Consider the following 18,304-nt stretch of genomic DNA (forward strand, 5'->3'; position numbering starts at 1 on the left):
CAAAGAGCACAGCCTTCAGTATGGATTACATCTCAATGTAAAGAAAACAAAAATCCTCACCACTGGACCAATAAACAACATTCTTACCACTGGAGAAAAGATTGACATTGTCAAGCACTTCATTCTTCTTGGATCAACTATCAACACTCAAGGAAGCAGCAGTCAAGAAATCAAACGATGTATTGCATTAGGCAAATATGCTTCACAAGACCTTTTAAAAGTCTTGAAGAGCAAAGATGTCAGCTTGAGGACTAAGGTGCGCCTGACCCAAGCCATGGTATTTTCAGTAACCTCATATGCTTGCGAAAACTGGACAGTGAATAAGGAAGACTGTAGAAGAATTGATGCTTTTGAGTGATGGTATTGGAGGAGAATATTGAAAGTGCCATGGGCTGCAAAAAGAACCAGTAGATTCGTTTTTGGAAGAAGTGCAGCCAGAGTGCTCCTGAGAGGCCAAGATGGCCAAACTTCATCTCTCATACTTTGGACATATTATCAGTAGGGACCAGTTGCTGGAAAAGGATATCATGTTTGGTAAGGTGGAGGGTCAGAGAAAAAGAGGAAGACCCTTAACGAGATGGATTGGCCAGGTGGCAGCATCGATGGACTCAAGTGTGTCAACAGTAGTGAGGTTGGCCCAGGATCAGGTAGTGTTTCGTTCTGCTGTGCATAAGGTCACTATGAGTTGGTGCTGACTCTATGACACATAACAGCAACAACAAATGGGTAGTGATTGTGAACATTTCTTCATATGTTTGTTGGCTGCCTGAATCTCCTCCTTGGTAAAGTGTCTGTTCATGTCCTGTGCCCATTTTTTAATTGGGTTATTTGTCTCTTTATAGAGGTGTTGTAGTTTCCTGTATATTTTAAAAATTAGTCCCTTGTCTGATGTGTCGTTGCAAAAGATTTTTTCCCATTCTGTGGACTCCCTTTTTACTCTTTTGGTGAAGTCTTTTGATGCATATAACTTTTTTAATTTTTAGTATGTCCCAGTCATCTATTTTGTCTACTTTTGTTTGTTTAATTTTCACAATGTTCGGTAGTCTGTGTGTGCCCTGTATTAGAGCCCTCAAATTTGTCCCAATGTTTTCATTGATGGCCTTTATAATTCAGGGATTCACATTTAGGTCTATTCCATGCTGAGTTGATTTTTTTATAAGGCGTGAGGTAAAAGTCTTGTTTCAGTCTTTTGCATATCGCTTTTCAGTTCTGCCAGCACCATTAGTTGAAGTGACTTTCTCCTCCCCATTTGTTGAAAATCAGTAGGCTGTATGTGGATGGGTGATTTCTGGATTCTCGGTTCTATTCCATTGATATATGTTTGATATATTGTACCAGTACCATGCTGTTTTGACTGTAGCTGACACACACCTTTCTTGATTTTGAACCACACAGTATCTCCTTTGTTCTTTTCAAACAACTGCCTCTTGTCTATGTTCAGGTTCCTCATTAGCACAATTAAGTGTTTTGAAATTCCCATTCTTGGTAATGTTATTTAGAATTTGTTATGATCGAATATCTTTCCAAAGTCAATAAAGGACAAGTAAACATCTTTCTTGTGTTCTGATGTCAGCACTGATTGATATGCCTTGTTCTGTGTCCTCTTCTGAATCTGGCTTGAATTTCTGGCAGCGTCTTGCTGATCTACTGCTGCAACTGTTTTTTAATTATCTGTAGCAAATTTTTACTTACATGTGGTGTTAATGATATTGTTTGATAATTTCTGCATTCTATAGGGTTGTCTTCTTTTGGAATGGGCATAAATATGGATTTCCTGATAGCTGTCTTCCAAATCCTAGTGAGTGCTTCCAGTGTTGCATCAGGTTGTTGAAACATTTCATTTGGTGTTCCCTCAATTCTTGGAGGCTTGTTTTCATTCATGCTTTCAGTGCAATTAAGACTTCTTCCTTCCATATCATTGTTTCTTGATGATATGCTACCACCTGAAATGGTTGAACATTGACCAGTTCTTTTTGCTGCAATAACTGTGCTTTTCTTTTGATGCTTCCTGTATCGTTCAATATTTTGGTTGTTGTTGTGTGCCATTGAGTTGGTTCCAACTCATAGTGACCCTATGTACAACAAAACGAAACACTGCCCAGGCCTGCACCATCTTCACAATTGTTGTTATGTTTGAGCCCATTGTTACTATCAGTGTGTCAATCCGTCTCATTGGGGGATCTTCCACTTTTTTGGTGACCCTCCACTTTACTAAGCATTGATCCCTTTTTTTTTTTTAAACCAAGGACTCATCCCTCCTGAAAACATGTCCTGAGAACGAGAGACAAAGTCTCACTATCCTCACTTCTAAGGACCATTCTGGCTGTATTTCCAAGACAGATTTGTTTGTTTTTATGTTAGTCCATGTACTTTAAATATTCTTTGCTACCACCATGAGGAGGTTTTTCGCATCAGATTTGCCTAGTACCTTAATTGTCCTCTAATTTCTTGACTGCTGCTTCTATGAGTGTTGATTGAGGATCCAAGCAAAATGAAGTCTTTTTTCTTCCATCTTTTTTTGTTTGTTTATCTTGATGCTGTTTATTGGTCCAATTATGAGGATTTATGTTTTCTTTACATTGAGCTAAGTATTTCACTTTCAGCAAGCAAAGTTGGTTTCATCTGCATATCAAAGGTTGTTAATGGCTTCTTCCAATCCTGATGCTGTGTCTTTATGTAATCCAGCTTCATAGGTTATCTGCTCAGTTTACAGATTGAATAAGTATGGTGTAAAACACACGCCTTAACTAATTTTTAACCATTCAGTATGCCTTTGTTTGAGTGACTACCTCTTTGGCCTCTAAGTACAGGTACCCTTTAAGCATCATTCAGTGTTCTGGAATTCCCATTCTTTGTAGCGTTATCCATAGTTATGGTATGTTGTTACACAGTCGAATGCCTTTGCAAAGTCAGTAAAGCACAAGTAAACATCTTTCTGGTATTCTCTGCCTTCATCCAGGATCCATCTAATGTCAGCAATTAATAGCCCTTGTTTCATATCCTCTTCTGAATCTGGCTTGAATTTCTGGTAGCTTTCCGTTGATAACTACTGCAACCAGTTCTGCGTTATCTTCAGCAGAACTTTACTTACACGCCATGTTAATCTGGATTTCTTCATTCCATTGGATCAGCTTTCTTTGGAATGGGTTCAAATATGTTTCTCTTCCAGTTGATTGGCCAGGTAGCTGTCTTCCAGATTTCTTGGAATAGTTGAGAGCAGGCCTCCAGCACTGCATCAGTTTGTTGAAACATTTCAGTGTATTTGTAGTCCATCAAGTCCTGTTTTGCCAATGTTTTCAGTGTAACTTGGACTTCTTTCTTCATCACCATTGGTGCTTTCTCATATGCTACCTCTTGAAATGGTTGGACACTGACCAGTTCTTTTTGGTACAGTGACTTTTTGTATCCCTTCCATCTGCTTTTGATGCATCCGGCATCACTCAGTAGTTTGTTCATAGGATCCTTCAGTATTTCAACTTGAGGCTTGAATTTTTTTACTTCAGTTTTTCAGTTTGAGAAATGCTGAGTGTCATCTTCTCTTTTGGTTTTCTAACTCCAGGTCTTCATGTATATCATTATAATACTTTACTTTGTCTTCTGAGCTGCCCTTTGGAATTCTCTGTTCAGCTCTTTTACTTCCTTATTTCTTTCAGTTGCTTTAGCTAATCTACACTCAAGAGCAAGTTTCAGGGCATCTTCTGACATCCATTTTGGTGTCTTTTTCTTTCTTTTTAATTACCTTTGCTTTCTTCATGTATAATGTTCTTTTTTTCCCCCGTGTATAATGTCCATGATGTTATCACACAACTCCTCTGATCTTTAGTCATTAGCATTCATTATCGTCAAATCTTTTCTTGAGATAGTCTCTAGATTCATGTGGGATGTACTCAAGGTCTTATTTTGGCTTTCATGGACTTGCTTCAATTTTCTTCAGCTTGAATTTGCACATGAGCAGTTGATGGTGCATTCCACAGTTGGCCCCTGGCCTAGTTTTGGCTGATAATATTGAATGTCTCCATTGACTCTTCCCACAGATGTAGTGTGTAGTTCCTGTGTATTCCAGTTGTTGAAGTCCAAGTGTATAATCACTGTTTAAGTGCTTTAAAAAAGTATTAGCAGTGAAGAAGTGGTTGGTCTTACAAAATTCTATGATGCGATCTCTAGCTTTGCTTCTATCACTAAGGCCATTATTTTCCGAATGCTGATCCTTCCTTTGTTTCCAGCTTTCCTATTCCAATCACCAGTAATTATCAGTGCAAGGTGTAGGGTTTCAAAGGAGCACCTGGTGGTTTTGAACCATTGATCTTGTGGTTAGCAATCCAGTGCTTATCCTACAGCGCCACCTATCACAGACAGCATTGCATTTCAAGAAAGATTTCAGAACGTTCTTTTTGATGTTAAATGTGGCATCCACTATTCCTCTTTAATTTGTCATTCCTGGCATAGTGAAAAATATAATTGTTTGATTCAAAATGGCTGATGCCTCTCCATTTCAGCTCACTAATTCTTAGGATATATTACTCTTTATGTGGTCCATTTCATTTTTGATGACTTCCAATATTCCTAGAATACTTCATACATTCCACATTCTGATTATTAATGGATGTATACAACTGTTGTTCTTATTTTTGAGTCATGCCTTATCAGCAATGAAAGTTCCAAAAACTGCTCCATCCACATCATTAAGGTTACCTTTATTTTGAGAAGGCAGCACCTCCCCAGTGGTATTTTCAGTGCCTTCCAACCTGAGGGGCTCATCTTTTGGCACTATTTCAGACAGTATTTTGCTGTATTCATTAGGTTTTCAGGGACTAATCCCATAGAAGTGGACTGTCTATACAGTTCTTAGTCTGAAAGTTCTGCTGAAACCTACCTACCATGGGTTACCCTGCTGCTTTTTGAAATACTAGTGGCATAGCTTTTAGCATCACAGTAACACGCAAGCCACCATAGTATAATTTTCTGATAGATGAGTGGAATAGCAGGTCAATATGCCACTTCTTAGAAATGCCTTCCAGGAAACTTAGAAAATTCTTCTGTAAAGGACAAAATGCAAACCTGCACAAAATCATGTGCTTTTGTTGTGCGTGGCTCTGGAGCATATGCAATACAGCTTCTTTTTCTGTTTCATGTCCCACCCATGCCCGTAGTCTGTATCGGTGAACCATAGTAGGACTAATTTATAGGAAAATACTCATTTCAGAGTTAAGAAATGTTTATGAGTGCACATTTCTGAACTTCAGGTTTAATTTTTTCCAAATAGTCATGGCTATGGGTTGAGTTCAGTTATTAGTACAGTTATTACAACAGGTAATTGGATTTAGTTGGTAGGATTACATTTTTAGGAAATAGTTTGCTTATGTCATGGAAACTTTAGAGTGGAAAACCTATTATGGTAATACTGTGGTTTGCATGTCTTATTCACTCTGCATGCCTTTTCCTTAGATAAGAAAATAGTACATTTCAATTCCAAATTACTTTAGAAAACAATATGAAATTGTTTGTGCTGACAATGAGATAATGATATATGGGCATATTGAAAGAATTAACATTTTCTGTAGTTTTTAAATTTTTAAATCCATTTTTTAATGTAATTTTAAAGTTTTTGCATCTGTTTTTCAGTCAACTGAACTTTCCATTTGTTTTACTCATTTATTTTATAAACATTCTTTTTTAAAGCCAAAGCATAAAGGTAAGTGTTAATAGGCATAACTGATAAGATCAGTAGATTCTGACTGAGTCTGGCCAGTGGTTTAGCTAATTTCCATTTGGAAACTTGAAAGTAAGGAGAGCTTTGCAGCCATATTAGTAAAGTTCAGCACTTTGAAAATGAAACTTATAAATAGGCAGATAGAGTAATAATTATAAGGTAGTCACAAAATATTTATTAACTTGAAACAAAAGTTGTTATTAAGTGCCTTCCAGTCAGTTTCAACTTGTAGCATCCCTTCCTAGGTTTTCTGATAAGCAGCTCATGGGTTTGAACTGCTGATATTTCAGTTAGCAGTCCAGTGCTTCTCCTATGATGCCACACCACGACCCCTGAAAATTAAGTTGGATATATTATTGTAATATATTTCTGTGCCAGAAAAAACGTTTTTCATTCTTTCTTTTCTTCCTTCCTTTCTCCTTACTCTTCATTCTGCCCTCCATCCACAACCATGAGTCACCCAGAACCAAGCAAAAAACCTGCTGAAAATTTTTTCTTGAAGCTCAAACCTAATAAAACTGCCTTTTCTCTCACTCTCTTTCTGCCTTCTCTTCTTCCATACTAAGAACTATGTGTCCACTTGCGATTTTTCTCTTGCTTTGGCAATCAAGGAGTTTAGGATAGAGTTTTAAATTCACTCAACATGACTTTCCAACATTATAATTTAAAAAATAAAAATTTTTACTGTTCACTTCTCACGTGTTATTTAGTTTAGTTTTTAAGGCTCAGTCTTTACATATTTTTACTTTGTTGTTGTTGTTGTTAAGTGCCATTGAGTGGATTCCAACCCATAGTGACCCTGCATAGGATTCCCAGGAGCAGAAAGCCTCATCTTTCTCCCACAGAACAGCTGATAGTTTTGAACTGCTGACCTTGAAATTAGCAGCCTGATTCGTAACCACTACACTACCAGAACTCCTCTATTTTTACTTTAAGTCACTTCAAATTTTTCTTGGAAATTGTGTTTACTCAAAGAAGGAAATCTCACACACAGATCCTCCCCCCCCCCCCCCCCCCCTTTTTTTTTTTTAAAGTGATGTAGTAATAATAGCAGTTATAGAGTTCTGGTGTGGTGCTGCAGGATAAAGTCTAATTGAACTATTCAGTCAGCAGTTCAAACCCCGCAGCCTCAGAAACCCTATCCAGGGTCACTGTGAGTCGGAATGGACTCAACAGCACTTAACAATAAGTAATACCACTGCCATTTATCTTCAGTAAATGGTGCCTTCCCAGACGTCTGCTGCAGGACACGTCTTCAGTGGATACTGCTACGACTGCTGCTGTGTTGTTGCTTTCTTCTTTCACACCATGGACTCTTAGAAATTTGAAAAGAACTTAAAATTGCATCCTATTCAGCCCTTTTGTTTTATGGATGGGGAGGTAAAACTCAATGGACTGCTAGAATTGTAGGAAACTAGCTATAGCTTAGGTTTCTTAGCTCTTTAGTTCACTGCTATTTCTGCCACAGCCATTGTCCCCTATATTTTATAGATCCCTCTGTTGCTTCTGCCCATCTTTCCCATAAACTCCTTGAAGGCAGGGACACTATTTTATTCACCATTATAGTCACAGTACTTGGGGCAGCATCTGGCCCAGAGTAAGGACTCAATAAATATTTGTGAAATGCCTGAAGTAAGTCCTGTGCCCTGTGGGTGGGCTTTGTCAGAATGGATTCTCAAACTTTAAGCACAGGGTCTCTGGGCAATCTCAAGGAGCTAGGAAGGAACAAATTAATTGGCGACTGATTTTAAGCTTAAATTCTATACATTTAATATGGGATATAAGCGGATCTAGTGACCAGATTGAAGTTGTAAAGGACTTCATTCTTCTTGAATTAACCATCAACACTCATGGAAACAGCAATCAAGAAATCAAATGACGTATTGCATTAGGCAAATCTGCTGCATAAGACCTTTTAAAAGTGTTGAAGAGCAAAAGTATCAGCTTGAGGACTACGGTACAGCTGACCCAAGCCATGGTATTTTCAATAACCTCATATGCATGCAAAAATTGGACAGTGAATAAGGAAGACCATAGAAGAATTGATGCATTTGAGTTATGGTGTTGGAGGAGAATAGTGAAAGTGCCATGCACTACCAGAAGAACCAACAGATCTGTGTTGGAAGAAGTGCAGCCAGAGTGCTCCTTGGAGGCCAGGATGGCCAAACTTCGCCTCTCATACATCGGACATATTGTCAAGAGGAACCAGTCACTGGAGAAGGATATCACGTTTGGTAAAGTGGAGGGTCAGAGAAGGAGAGGAAGACCTCCAGCGAGATAGATTGGCAAAGTGGCAGCATCAGTGGGCTCAAGCTTGGCAACAGTTATGAGGTTGGCCCAGGACCGGGCAATGTTTCGTTCTTTTGTGCCTAGAGTACCTATGAATCGGTGCCAACTCAATGGTACCTAACAATAGCAACAGTGATCACATTAATAAAACTTAATACTATGAAGTTACCTGTATCTTCTAATCCATTAGCAACAGCTTAGGATGATTTTTTTTATGGACTACTGGTGTGGCACTGTAGGGTCAACACTAAACTGTGAACTACAAGGTTGACTTTTCAAACCCACCAACTGCTCCTCAGGAACCCTATATAGAGTAGCTATGAGTCTGAACTGACTTAATGACACTTAACAACAACAATAAAAGAAACATCTCTGTTCCACTGTGTAGAAATTCAGCTATAACTATAGTATTTTGATTTCTAATGTCTAAATGGTTTAAGCCTGAGTCTGTGGTTCAGAGTGGGGCACAGCAGAAGTGATCTGAAGTGGTTGTACTTATTACAAAGAATGCATGTTGGAGTAAATTAAAATATGGACGCTTAGTTCTGCTTCTTTAAAATGAACAAGAGAAAATACAACTTTCAGGTAGCAGAAACCAGACAGATGCATAAATGATGCAACATTGGAGAACTAGCTATATCATTGATTAAAGAAGCCAAAGCCAGAGATGTGGGGAGGAAGTAGCAAGAGGCCTTTAGTAAAATCAGTTTCCATCAAGTTAATTCCGACTCATGGTGACCCGATACAGAGTTTCCAAGAGTGTAAATCTTTATGGGAACAGACAGCCTCATGTTTCTCCCATGGAATACCAGGTGGGTTTGAACCGTTGACTTTGGTTAGCAGCCCAACACGTAAACCACAGCAACACCTCCTTCGGTATGTCTCATCTATGCCAAATGCAGCTTTTTATACCCTGCCTACTTACTGTGCAGAGGGTTTTACGTGATAAGATGATTTCTTAAAAATCTTTCATCTCTAAAATCCAGTGACTAGAGCAGACTTTGAAAGGTTGAGGAAATGAGGCCCGGGCATGCAAAAAAAGGGGCCAGATACGAAGTTCCTTAAAAATTAAAGGCTAGATATAGCAGGTTGTGCCTGGTGAATAGTAAAACAGTGACCATAGGGAGGGGACAGTAAGAGACAGATAAAGCAATGAGTTAAAAACAAAACAAAAACTTCAAGGCTTGATGATGGCCTGGGCAGTCCTCTGTGTGTGTAGGTAGGGTGGGAGCTGAGGGGTATGGAGTGTGAATGAAAGGGGAGATAAAGGACTTGACAGATAATTGGTTATTATCGTTAAATCAGTTCCAACTCATAGTGACTCCTGTATAGGGATTCTGAGGAGCAGCTGGTAGATTTGAACCACCAGCTTTCCGTTCAAACCAACCTTGTGGTCAAGTGCTTATCCTATAGTACCACACCAGGGCTTCATTTGATTATGAGCCTGGTTATTAAGAGGACACATCCTTTTAAAAGTAATGAGATGTGGTTGGAAAAAAGAAGATAGCTTAAAGAGAAGTGATGTGGAACTTAAGAAGAGTGATAGCTTTTAGATTTGTCAGTAGAATCTCTGCCATTTTTTAGAAGTGGAAATTCCCTGGTAATTTTCAGAAATGTCTGAGGCGATCATAAAGGTTAGTATTGGGAACAAGCCTTTTCCTAGTACTCACTGGAACTTAATACATACTGAGTGCTTCACAGACATTTCATTCAGTCCTTACATGAATTCTGTAAGATTTGAATATTATTTCCATTTTACAACTGAGAAAACTGCGGTCAAAGAGATTAAGTAGCTCACCCAAGAATCTTTCAACCAATAGAGTAATAGAGATGAAATTGGAAACCATTCTCTCCTACTTGAAACCTGTGTGCTTTCCATCATACCATTGTCAGAACATGTGACAAAAGACCCTGTACTTGGATCTTATGAAACAATCTACCTTTGCAACAGTAAGCAGTCTTTTTTTTCTGTTTGTTAATAATTTATGCCCTGCCTTGTTCCAGAAAATACAGGGAGGGTGGCTCGAGGTTGGTATTTGAGGAATATCAAATCCCTTTGTATTATGTTTGGCCCTTTGGAATAGACCTATAGAAACAGTATTCTTGTCCATCTGCAAAAGAATACTCATGTAGGGACTCAAACAAATAAATGTACACCACTGTTTATACAGCACTATTCACAAAAGGGGGAAACAATCCAAGTGTCCATCAACAGATGAATGGATAAGCAAAACATAAACAAAATGTGGCCTATACGTACTATGGAATATTACTCAGCCGTAAGGAGAAATGAAATCCTCATACGTGCTACAAATGAAATAACCTTGAAAACATTATGCTGAGGGAAAAAAAAAGGCAGATGAAAGGGAAATATATGATCCCTCTTTTATGAAATATCTAAAATAGACATGCATAGAAACCAAAGTTGATTCGTGTTATTAGGGGCTTTGAGGAGAATTATTGCTGAAGAGATGCTGAATTTCTGTTTGGGGTAATGTAAACATTTTGGAAATAAAAGTAATATCAGTAATTGTTAAGGGCTAGGGTGGGGGTGGAAGTGGAGGGTGAGAGGTGATAGCTAAAGGGTTCAGTGTTTCTAAGGTGATAAAAGTTTGAAAACTGTAGAGATGGTTACACAACTCAGTGAATATACTATAAGCCACTGAATTGTATTCTTTAAAAAAAGACACAACATACATAAATATACAAAGGAAGGGTTGCAGCAAAATCTCCCCAGTTTCTTGGTGCATAGCACCTACTTCCCAGGCCTTAGTATGAATGGGGTGGAAAGGGGAGGGAAGGGTTGGGATAGGAGGTAGATTCTCTCCAGCTTTTAGTTTCTGTTGCTGCTATTGTTAAGTGCCATAGAGTTGGTTCCAGCCCATAGCAGTCCTGTATAAGGTTTCCAAGGAGCAACTGGTGAACTTGAACTGCTGACCTTGCAGCTCAAACCGAGTTTGCAGTACAGCTCATTAACCCAGAGCACCACACCAGGACTCCTTTAGTTTCCTAATGGGATTGTAATGTGAGAGAGAATGATGAATGAGCATTCAAGAACATGAACTAGCTAATGTTTTTCATCATATATTACCATATGAAAAGGAGCTTAGTGTTACCAGTGGGCTTCTAATCACAAGGTCGGCAGTTCGAAACTACTGCTTTGCCACTCCGTAGCAGAAACGTGAGGTTTTCTGCTTCCTTAAAGATTTATAGCCTCGGAAACACTACACAGGGTCGCTATGATACAGAACCAACTAGATAGCACACAGCTACCACCAACATTACTATCTGAAACCCTTCACACAATGTTCTATAAGCATTAAATCTAGCTCTCCAGCTGCATATTTATACTGGTTGCCACTACTTTGTAAGTCAGATTTATTGTGGTTTGTGGGTATTTTTAGACTAGCAAGATATCCCAGAAACCATCTGGTCTCTTGACAGTGGAAATTTTAAGCCAGTTGCTTTTCAGACAATACTATTATCTCCTGATTATGACTTCATGGTGTGTTTGGATAGAAGCAGCTTCCCAAGAGGTGTTGGGTCTGCTTTATGACAAAGGAAAAAATGTTAGATCAGTATGTTGTGGTGAAAAAGAATACAGGCCTTAGAATCATAGATATAAAGGTTTACATCTTGGCTTCTGCTGTGTTCTGGAAAAGGTTACTTACCTCACTTCTCTTTATGTAAAGTAGGACTGATAATACCTATCTCATAGGATTTCTGTATAGATTCGATGAGACACAGTATATTTAAAGTAGCTATCACAAAGCCCTGGTGTGGCGTTGTGGGCTAATGTGTCAGACTGCAAAGTCATTTGAACTGCAAGGTCAGTGGTTCAAGCTCACCAGATGCTCCTTGGAAATCCTATACAGGGTCGCTATGGGTTGGAATCGACTCGACGGCACGTAACAACAACAACATCACAAAGCCTAAGGAGCTCTGGTAGCGTTGTGGTTACGAGTCAGGCTGCTAACCTCAAGGTCAGCAGTTTGAAACTTCTATCAGCAGTCCCATGGGAGAAAGATGAGGCTTTCTGTTCCTGTAAAGATTTACAGCCTCGGAAACCCTATACAGGGTCACTATGAGTCAGAACTGACTCCACGGCACACCACCACCACTACCTGCACCATCACCACTGCACCATCACCACAAAACCTAAGGAACCTGGTAGCCTCGTGGATTACAAGCTAGACTGCTAACTGTCAGGTCATTAGTTTGACTCCACCAGTTCTGAGGAAGAAAGATGAGGCTTTCTGCTTCCATAAAGATTTACAGCCTTGGTCACTGAGTTGGAACCTATTTGGTGGCACACAACCACCACTACCACCACAGAGCCTGGTAGATAATAGGTTCCAGTTATCCTGGTGTTGCACTGTAGGATAAGTCCTAGACCACTAGATTGGTAGTTCAAATACACCAGCCGCTCCTCAGAAACCCAATACAGGGCCACTGTGAGTTGGAATGAACTCAACAGCACTTAACAACAACAACAACAACAAATCTTTATGGGAGCAGAAAGCCTCATCTTTCTCCCATGGACCAGCTGATGGATTTAAACTTCTGAACTTCGGATCAGCTATCCATCCAGTGCTTATATTATAGCACCGTCAGGGTTCCTAGATATATATGATAAGGGTTTAATATTCAGAACAGATAAAGCATTCCTAGAACTCAGTAACAACCCAACTGAAACATGGACTAAGGATTTCAATCGACATTTCACCAAAGAAGATGTACAAGTGGCCAGTGGACTGCACGTGCACAGCTGCTCACCATGGAAATGAAAACCTCAGTAAAGTACTACTTCACTTCCATCGGAATGGCTATTGTCAAAGAAAAAGAAAAATAACAAGTGTTGGCAATGATGTTGAGAAATTGGGACTTTTGTCCATTGTTAGAGAAAATGTAAAATGGTGTGATCACTGTGGAAAGCAGTTTTTTGGTGGTTCCTCAAAATGTTCAATATAGAATTACCATATGACTCAGCAATTTACTCCTAAATATAAGCCCTAGTGGCTTGAAAACAGAGACTCAAATTGATATGTGTGCACTAATGTTCATTGTAGCATTATTCACAGTAACCAAAATGTAGAAATAACAAACATGCCCATCAACAGATAATGAAGACACAAAATGTGGTGTATCCATACAATGGGATATTATTCAGCCTTAAAGAGAGAGAAGTTCTAATACTTTCTATTACATGGATGAACCTTAAGAGTTGTATGCTTAACTTGGCATTTGCCACTGTGGACACAAATTGTGCTTTCTCACAAGTGGCTTACTTCCTTCAAAACCATGATTGACAAACTAGGTATGACTGAGGCTGAGAAATTCAATCTTGAAATTGAAGAAGACAGAAACACAAGAAGAAAAGCCCACTGCCTTCAAATGAAATGACAGAACAGAAGAAGCAGGTGGGCAAATTGTAATGAGGTGCCGCTGTTAGTATCTACTGTACATTGCACAAGCATGACCTTCCTAGTTTCTTTCTTTTAGCAGTTTAACTTTGTAAGATGCACAGAGGTTGGGTCAAATTTAATTGACTGTGACTTCAAGAAATCAAGAACTATTGACAACAAAGGTGGTGCCTGGCTGACAGGCACAGAAAAGACCTTGGTGTTTGTGAAGGAAGGAGCTGGAGAGGGCAAAGGTGAATAAATGTATAGAGAGTCAAAAGCAAAGGTGTCTTGTAGACCTAAAATGCAGTTTAAATTGTTGAAATGATTTCAATTATTATAATGTACAATATTTAAAATATGCAAATAAAAGGTTTTAGAACCTGACTCCTGGTATGGCACTATAGGAAAAGCACTGGACTGCAAACCATAAGGTCAGCAGTTCAAACTCACCAGCTGCTCCTCAGAAACCCTATACAGAGTCGCTGTGAGTTGAAACTGGCACTTAACAACAATAATCAAACCTAAAAAGAGGAAAAATTTTAAAACTATATTATGCTGAGTGACAAATACTGTATTTTCTCACATAATATGAAATATCTAGAATCTAAAAGCACTGGATTGTTAAGCAAAAGTCAGTGGTTCAAACCCACCACCTGCTCCTCAGAACTCTATAGTGTCATCCGAGTTGGAACCAACCTGGTGGCATTTTATAACAACAGCAACATAATAGGCACATGTATAGGGATAAAAGTTGATTATTAGTTACTGGGAGGAAGAGTTATAGCACAGGTGAATTATCATTAGCAAACCAGCCATGTACTAGGGTAGTGGGAAACAAAGGTGAATAATAAATTAATCAAGAATCCATACTTATAGTCTTATATACGGGTCAGTGACAGTTGTCCGCACATAATTCTAATACAGTGAGATTAATACTACAATTCAGGTACCATGGAGTTTGGTTTGGATTATTATAAAGTCATAATGAAAAGCATAAAGCAGAAATCATATGTTCTTGAAATCTTTTAAATCATCAGGACTCAATCTGTTGGAAGCTTAAAAGTAATGAATTAAGGGAGGAACTATATTTCATTTTGATTCCCTTCGTAAAAATCAGTGCACTGCTATGCCTTTTGTAAGTACTTAAATGTTTGTTTCATGGATGATTTAGATTGCTTAAGGAGAGTTTGGGGCCTCATAAAAGGAAAAATGTTTTGCCTGTAAAGATGATTTAACATGTTACTCAACCTGTGAAGGGAGGTGAAGTATTCCTACATTGCTTTAAGCATGGACAAAATAGCCACTGGTCTTGACTCATCTACACAGGGTCTAGTTTGGAGAATTCTTTTCTCTTTTGACAAGGTTTGTTCTTTTAATGTGTTTTGTTACTAAATTAACTTAATTTTCTATTGTAGCTGCCCAAGGGAATTGTCTTTCTTGGTGGGTGGCTTAGAACATGCCAAGAGTGGATTCTAGAAGAGATTGTCATCCTTTTTCCTTAACTAGCATATACAGAGATTTTGATGCAATCTATTCTTATTTCTTGTTTTAGGAATCTAAACTCCAAGGTGGAGAGGAGTCCGAGCTGCAATGATACTGCTCAAGACAGAACAAAGAGCAGACTCAGAGCGGCTCCACCCAACAAAGCCAAGGTATATCTCAGACCCGGGCTTTTGGACCTCTTGTCCTGTCCCACAATGACCTGTGCACATGGCCACAAAACAAACTATTCCAGATGAGAAGAGGCAGGAGGGGTTCTGGGCACAGTAATCATATTGGAGGATTCTACAAACAGATGGGAACGAAGGCAACAAGATGAACCTGTACAAAAGCTATAGATATATATTTTTTATATACATATTTTCAATTTTATGTTTTAAGAGTATAGGAATTTTAGCTAAATGGTGTGCTTTCTGGACTAAAGATTTTCTCCATTTTTTAAGGTCATTTCATCCTTCATCCCTTTTTTGTCCTTTTCTCTCTATTCCTCCACCATCATAAAGGAATTATATATATACATAATAAAGTGGAGGGTCAGAGATAAAGAGGGAAGACCCTGCCACAAAAAAAAAAAAAAAAAAAATTAACAATCAGTGGGAACTTCATTGAACAGTTCTCTGGGTTGCTGGCAGTGAAACTGATGATCTACCCTGTAAACTGTCACTCAATCCACAATAAAAACCCCACAAAAAAAAAAAAAAAAAAAAAAGGATTGGCACAGTGGAGGCAGCAGTGGGCTCAGGCTTAACAATTGTGAGGTTGGCTGAGGACCAGGCAGTATTTCATTCTGTTGTGCATAGAGTCACTACGAGTTGGTACCGACTCAATGGCAGCTAACAACAATATACATATACATACATATATACACATAAAGGAAATTCAGAGTTCATGGGAAGATTCCATAATCTTTTATTTCCATCTTTCCATGACTTTTTGAAACCTCTTTGTATATATGTATACATAGTCATATATATACAGTCATGGTGTTTGCTCAGGCAACATTAACTGCATATACATCTATGGCTCCAGTTCCCATTATTGTCGTCGTTAAGTGCCGTCAAGTCGGTTCTAACTCATAGCGACCCTGTATAGGGTTTCCAAGGAGCACCTGGTGAGCTAGAACTGTTGAGCTTGTGGTTCAAACCAACTTTCCAGTCCAGTACATTAACCCATAGTGCCACAGCAGGACACCAACCCCCATAAAGCCTAATATATTAGCATTTTGAAGTACATACAATGGCTCATGCGCTGGACTGAAAAGTCGGTTTGAACCTTATACAGGTCGCTATGGGTCAGAACCGAATCGATGGTACTTAAACAACAACAGCAACTTTGCAATATACTTAAAGACAGTATTATTATTATATTATTTTGAAGATGTGTTACTATATCTGGAAGTAGTTTTTTCCTGTTTTCTTATGCTTAGAAAGGTATACTATATACTAAGATAAACATTTGACTAACTGACATTATATACAAACTGTACCTGACAAGTTCTGGTTTAATGCACAAACTTGACTTAAAGACGGATTTAGGGATGGAACGCATTTATAATCTGGGGACTGCCTGAATATATATGGTGTTCAGACAACATCCAAATCACATCATACCCTATTTCACAGAATGTATCATGGACTTTAAGTGACACATGAATGTATGTATGTGTATATATACATACATACATACACAGTCCTGGTGTGGCGCTGTGGGCTAATGCATCAGACTGCAAAGTTGTTTGAACTGCAAGGTCGGTGGTTTAAGCTCCACCAGCTGCTCCTTGGAAACCCTATACAGGGTCGCTGTGGGTCGGAGTTGACTCGACGGCACTTAACAACAACAACAACATATATATATATATAACTTTTTTTAAATCTCTTCCAGGTCACAACTATGACCCCAGCATCCAATCCTATAATTGGTGTCCTCTTGTCCACTCAAAACAACCGCTGCCTTTCAGCTCCTGATTTAACCATCGAAAAGCGCCTGCCCTTCAGCTCCCTTTCATCCTTGGTTTCCCTGCATAAGCCAGAGCGCTCGATCAGCCCTGAGAGCAATGACAGCATTTCTGAAGAACTAAACCATTTCAAACCCATCGTTTGCTCCCCATGCACTCCTCCCAAGAGACTCCCTGATGGCCGAGTGTTAAGTCCCCTCATCATCAAATCCACACCTCGTAACCTCAGCAGAAACCTGCAGAAGCAAACTTCTTATGAGGCCAGTCCGTGGATCCTCAAAAAGTGGGAACAGATCTTTCAAGAGCGGCAGATCAAAAAGACCCTTACAAAAGCCACTCTCACTTCTTTGCCTCCTGAAACAGGGGAAGACTTACTTGTCTCTGAAGTTATCCATTCTAGTAAGGACAAACCAGTTCTGACTGTAAATACAAAACTGTCCAGCAGACAAGTACCCTCTGAATATACTGGGCCCACCCCCACTGACCTTGATTTTTTTCCTTCTGTTAGCCAAACAAAAGCTGAACAGGGCAGTGATAGTAAAAGGAACATTGAGATTTCATTGGAAACTTGTTCCTCAGAACTCAAAGGGGGAGCCAGTGGGACTTCTTTGGAGAGAGAGCAGTTTGGGGGATCAGACTTAACCCCAGATGCCAAGTTAGACAAAGCCTGTATAAGTACGGTCATGAAAATCTCAGCAGTTAATTCAGTGCTACCCAAAAACAATGTTTCAGCTGGGGTCCTGAAAACAAAGAAACAGCTGAAGACATTGAATCATTTCGACTTGCCTAATGGTATACTGGTAGACAATCTAGGTGAGGAGCCGCTTCCACCCTTACGTCGGGGCCGGAAAAGACGTTGTAAGACTAAGCACTTGGAACAAAATGGTTCCCTTAAGAAACTGCGCCAGACCAGTAGTGAGGTGGGTCTGGCCCCATCAGATCCAGTACTGAGAGAAATGGAGCAGAAATTGCAACAAGAGGAAGAGGACCGACAGTTGGCTCTGCAGTTGCAGCGTATGTTTGACAATGAGAGGCGGACTGTGAGTCGGCGAAAAGGAAGTGTGGATCAGTATCTTTTACGGTCTAGCAACATGGCTGGGGCCAAGTAGCACTTAAAGGACAGTGTTACCTGTTTTCTCAAGGTCTTTGGGCTTAATCATTTATCCTAAAGAGCTATGTGTTCTCACTTTGGGGTTCTGTTGATGGCAAAACACTGTTTTATATGGTTCTGAGAGGTTCCAGGTCTTTGTCAATATCCAAGGGAATTGTAATAGTCTCTCCCTCTCTGTGATCTAGGACAGAAGCACTCTTCATCCACAGTGTGACCCACCCTGAGGGCTTCTGGGTCAAATCTGGCAGCATCTACTTGGAATGAGATTTAGGATAAGCCTCATTTTGGAGCACAGTGGCCAGTTAGAAACGGTAAAGGAAAGAGGGGATACCTTC

At 39.4% G+C, this 18,304-nt stretch overlaps 1 protein-coding gene across 1 annotated transcript in view; it reads left to right on the top strand.

Annotated features, from left to right (window-relative positions):
• RNF169 (ring finger protein 169) overlaps positions 1–17,967 on the top strand; it is a 110,418-nt gene extending 92,451 nt beyond the window's left edge. The window contains exons 5-6 of the mRNA XM_006875415.1: positions 14,957–15,056; positions 16,786–17,967. Of these exons, the coding sequence (XP_006875477.1) occupies positions 14,957–15,056; positions 16,786–17,967 (1,282 nt within the window). The remainder of the gene's footprint in view (positions 1–14,956; positions 15,057–16,785) is intronic.
• The last annotated feature ends 337 nt before the right edge of the window (positions 17,968–18,304 follow it).

The sequence above is a fragment of the Chrysochloris asiatica genome, unplaced genomic scaffold, assembly GCF_000296735.1.
Source record: "Chrysochloris asiatica unplaced genomic scaffold, ChrAsi1.0 scaffold00326, whole genome shotgun sequence".
Taxonomy (NCBI): domain Eukaryota; kingdom Metazoa; phylum Chordata; class Mammalia; order Afrosoricida; family Chrysochloridae; genus Chrysochloris; species Chrysochloris asiatica.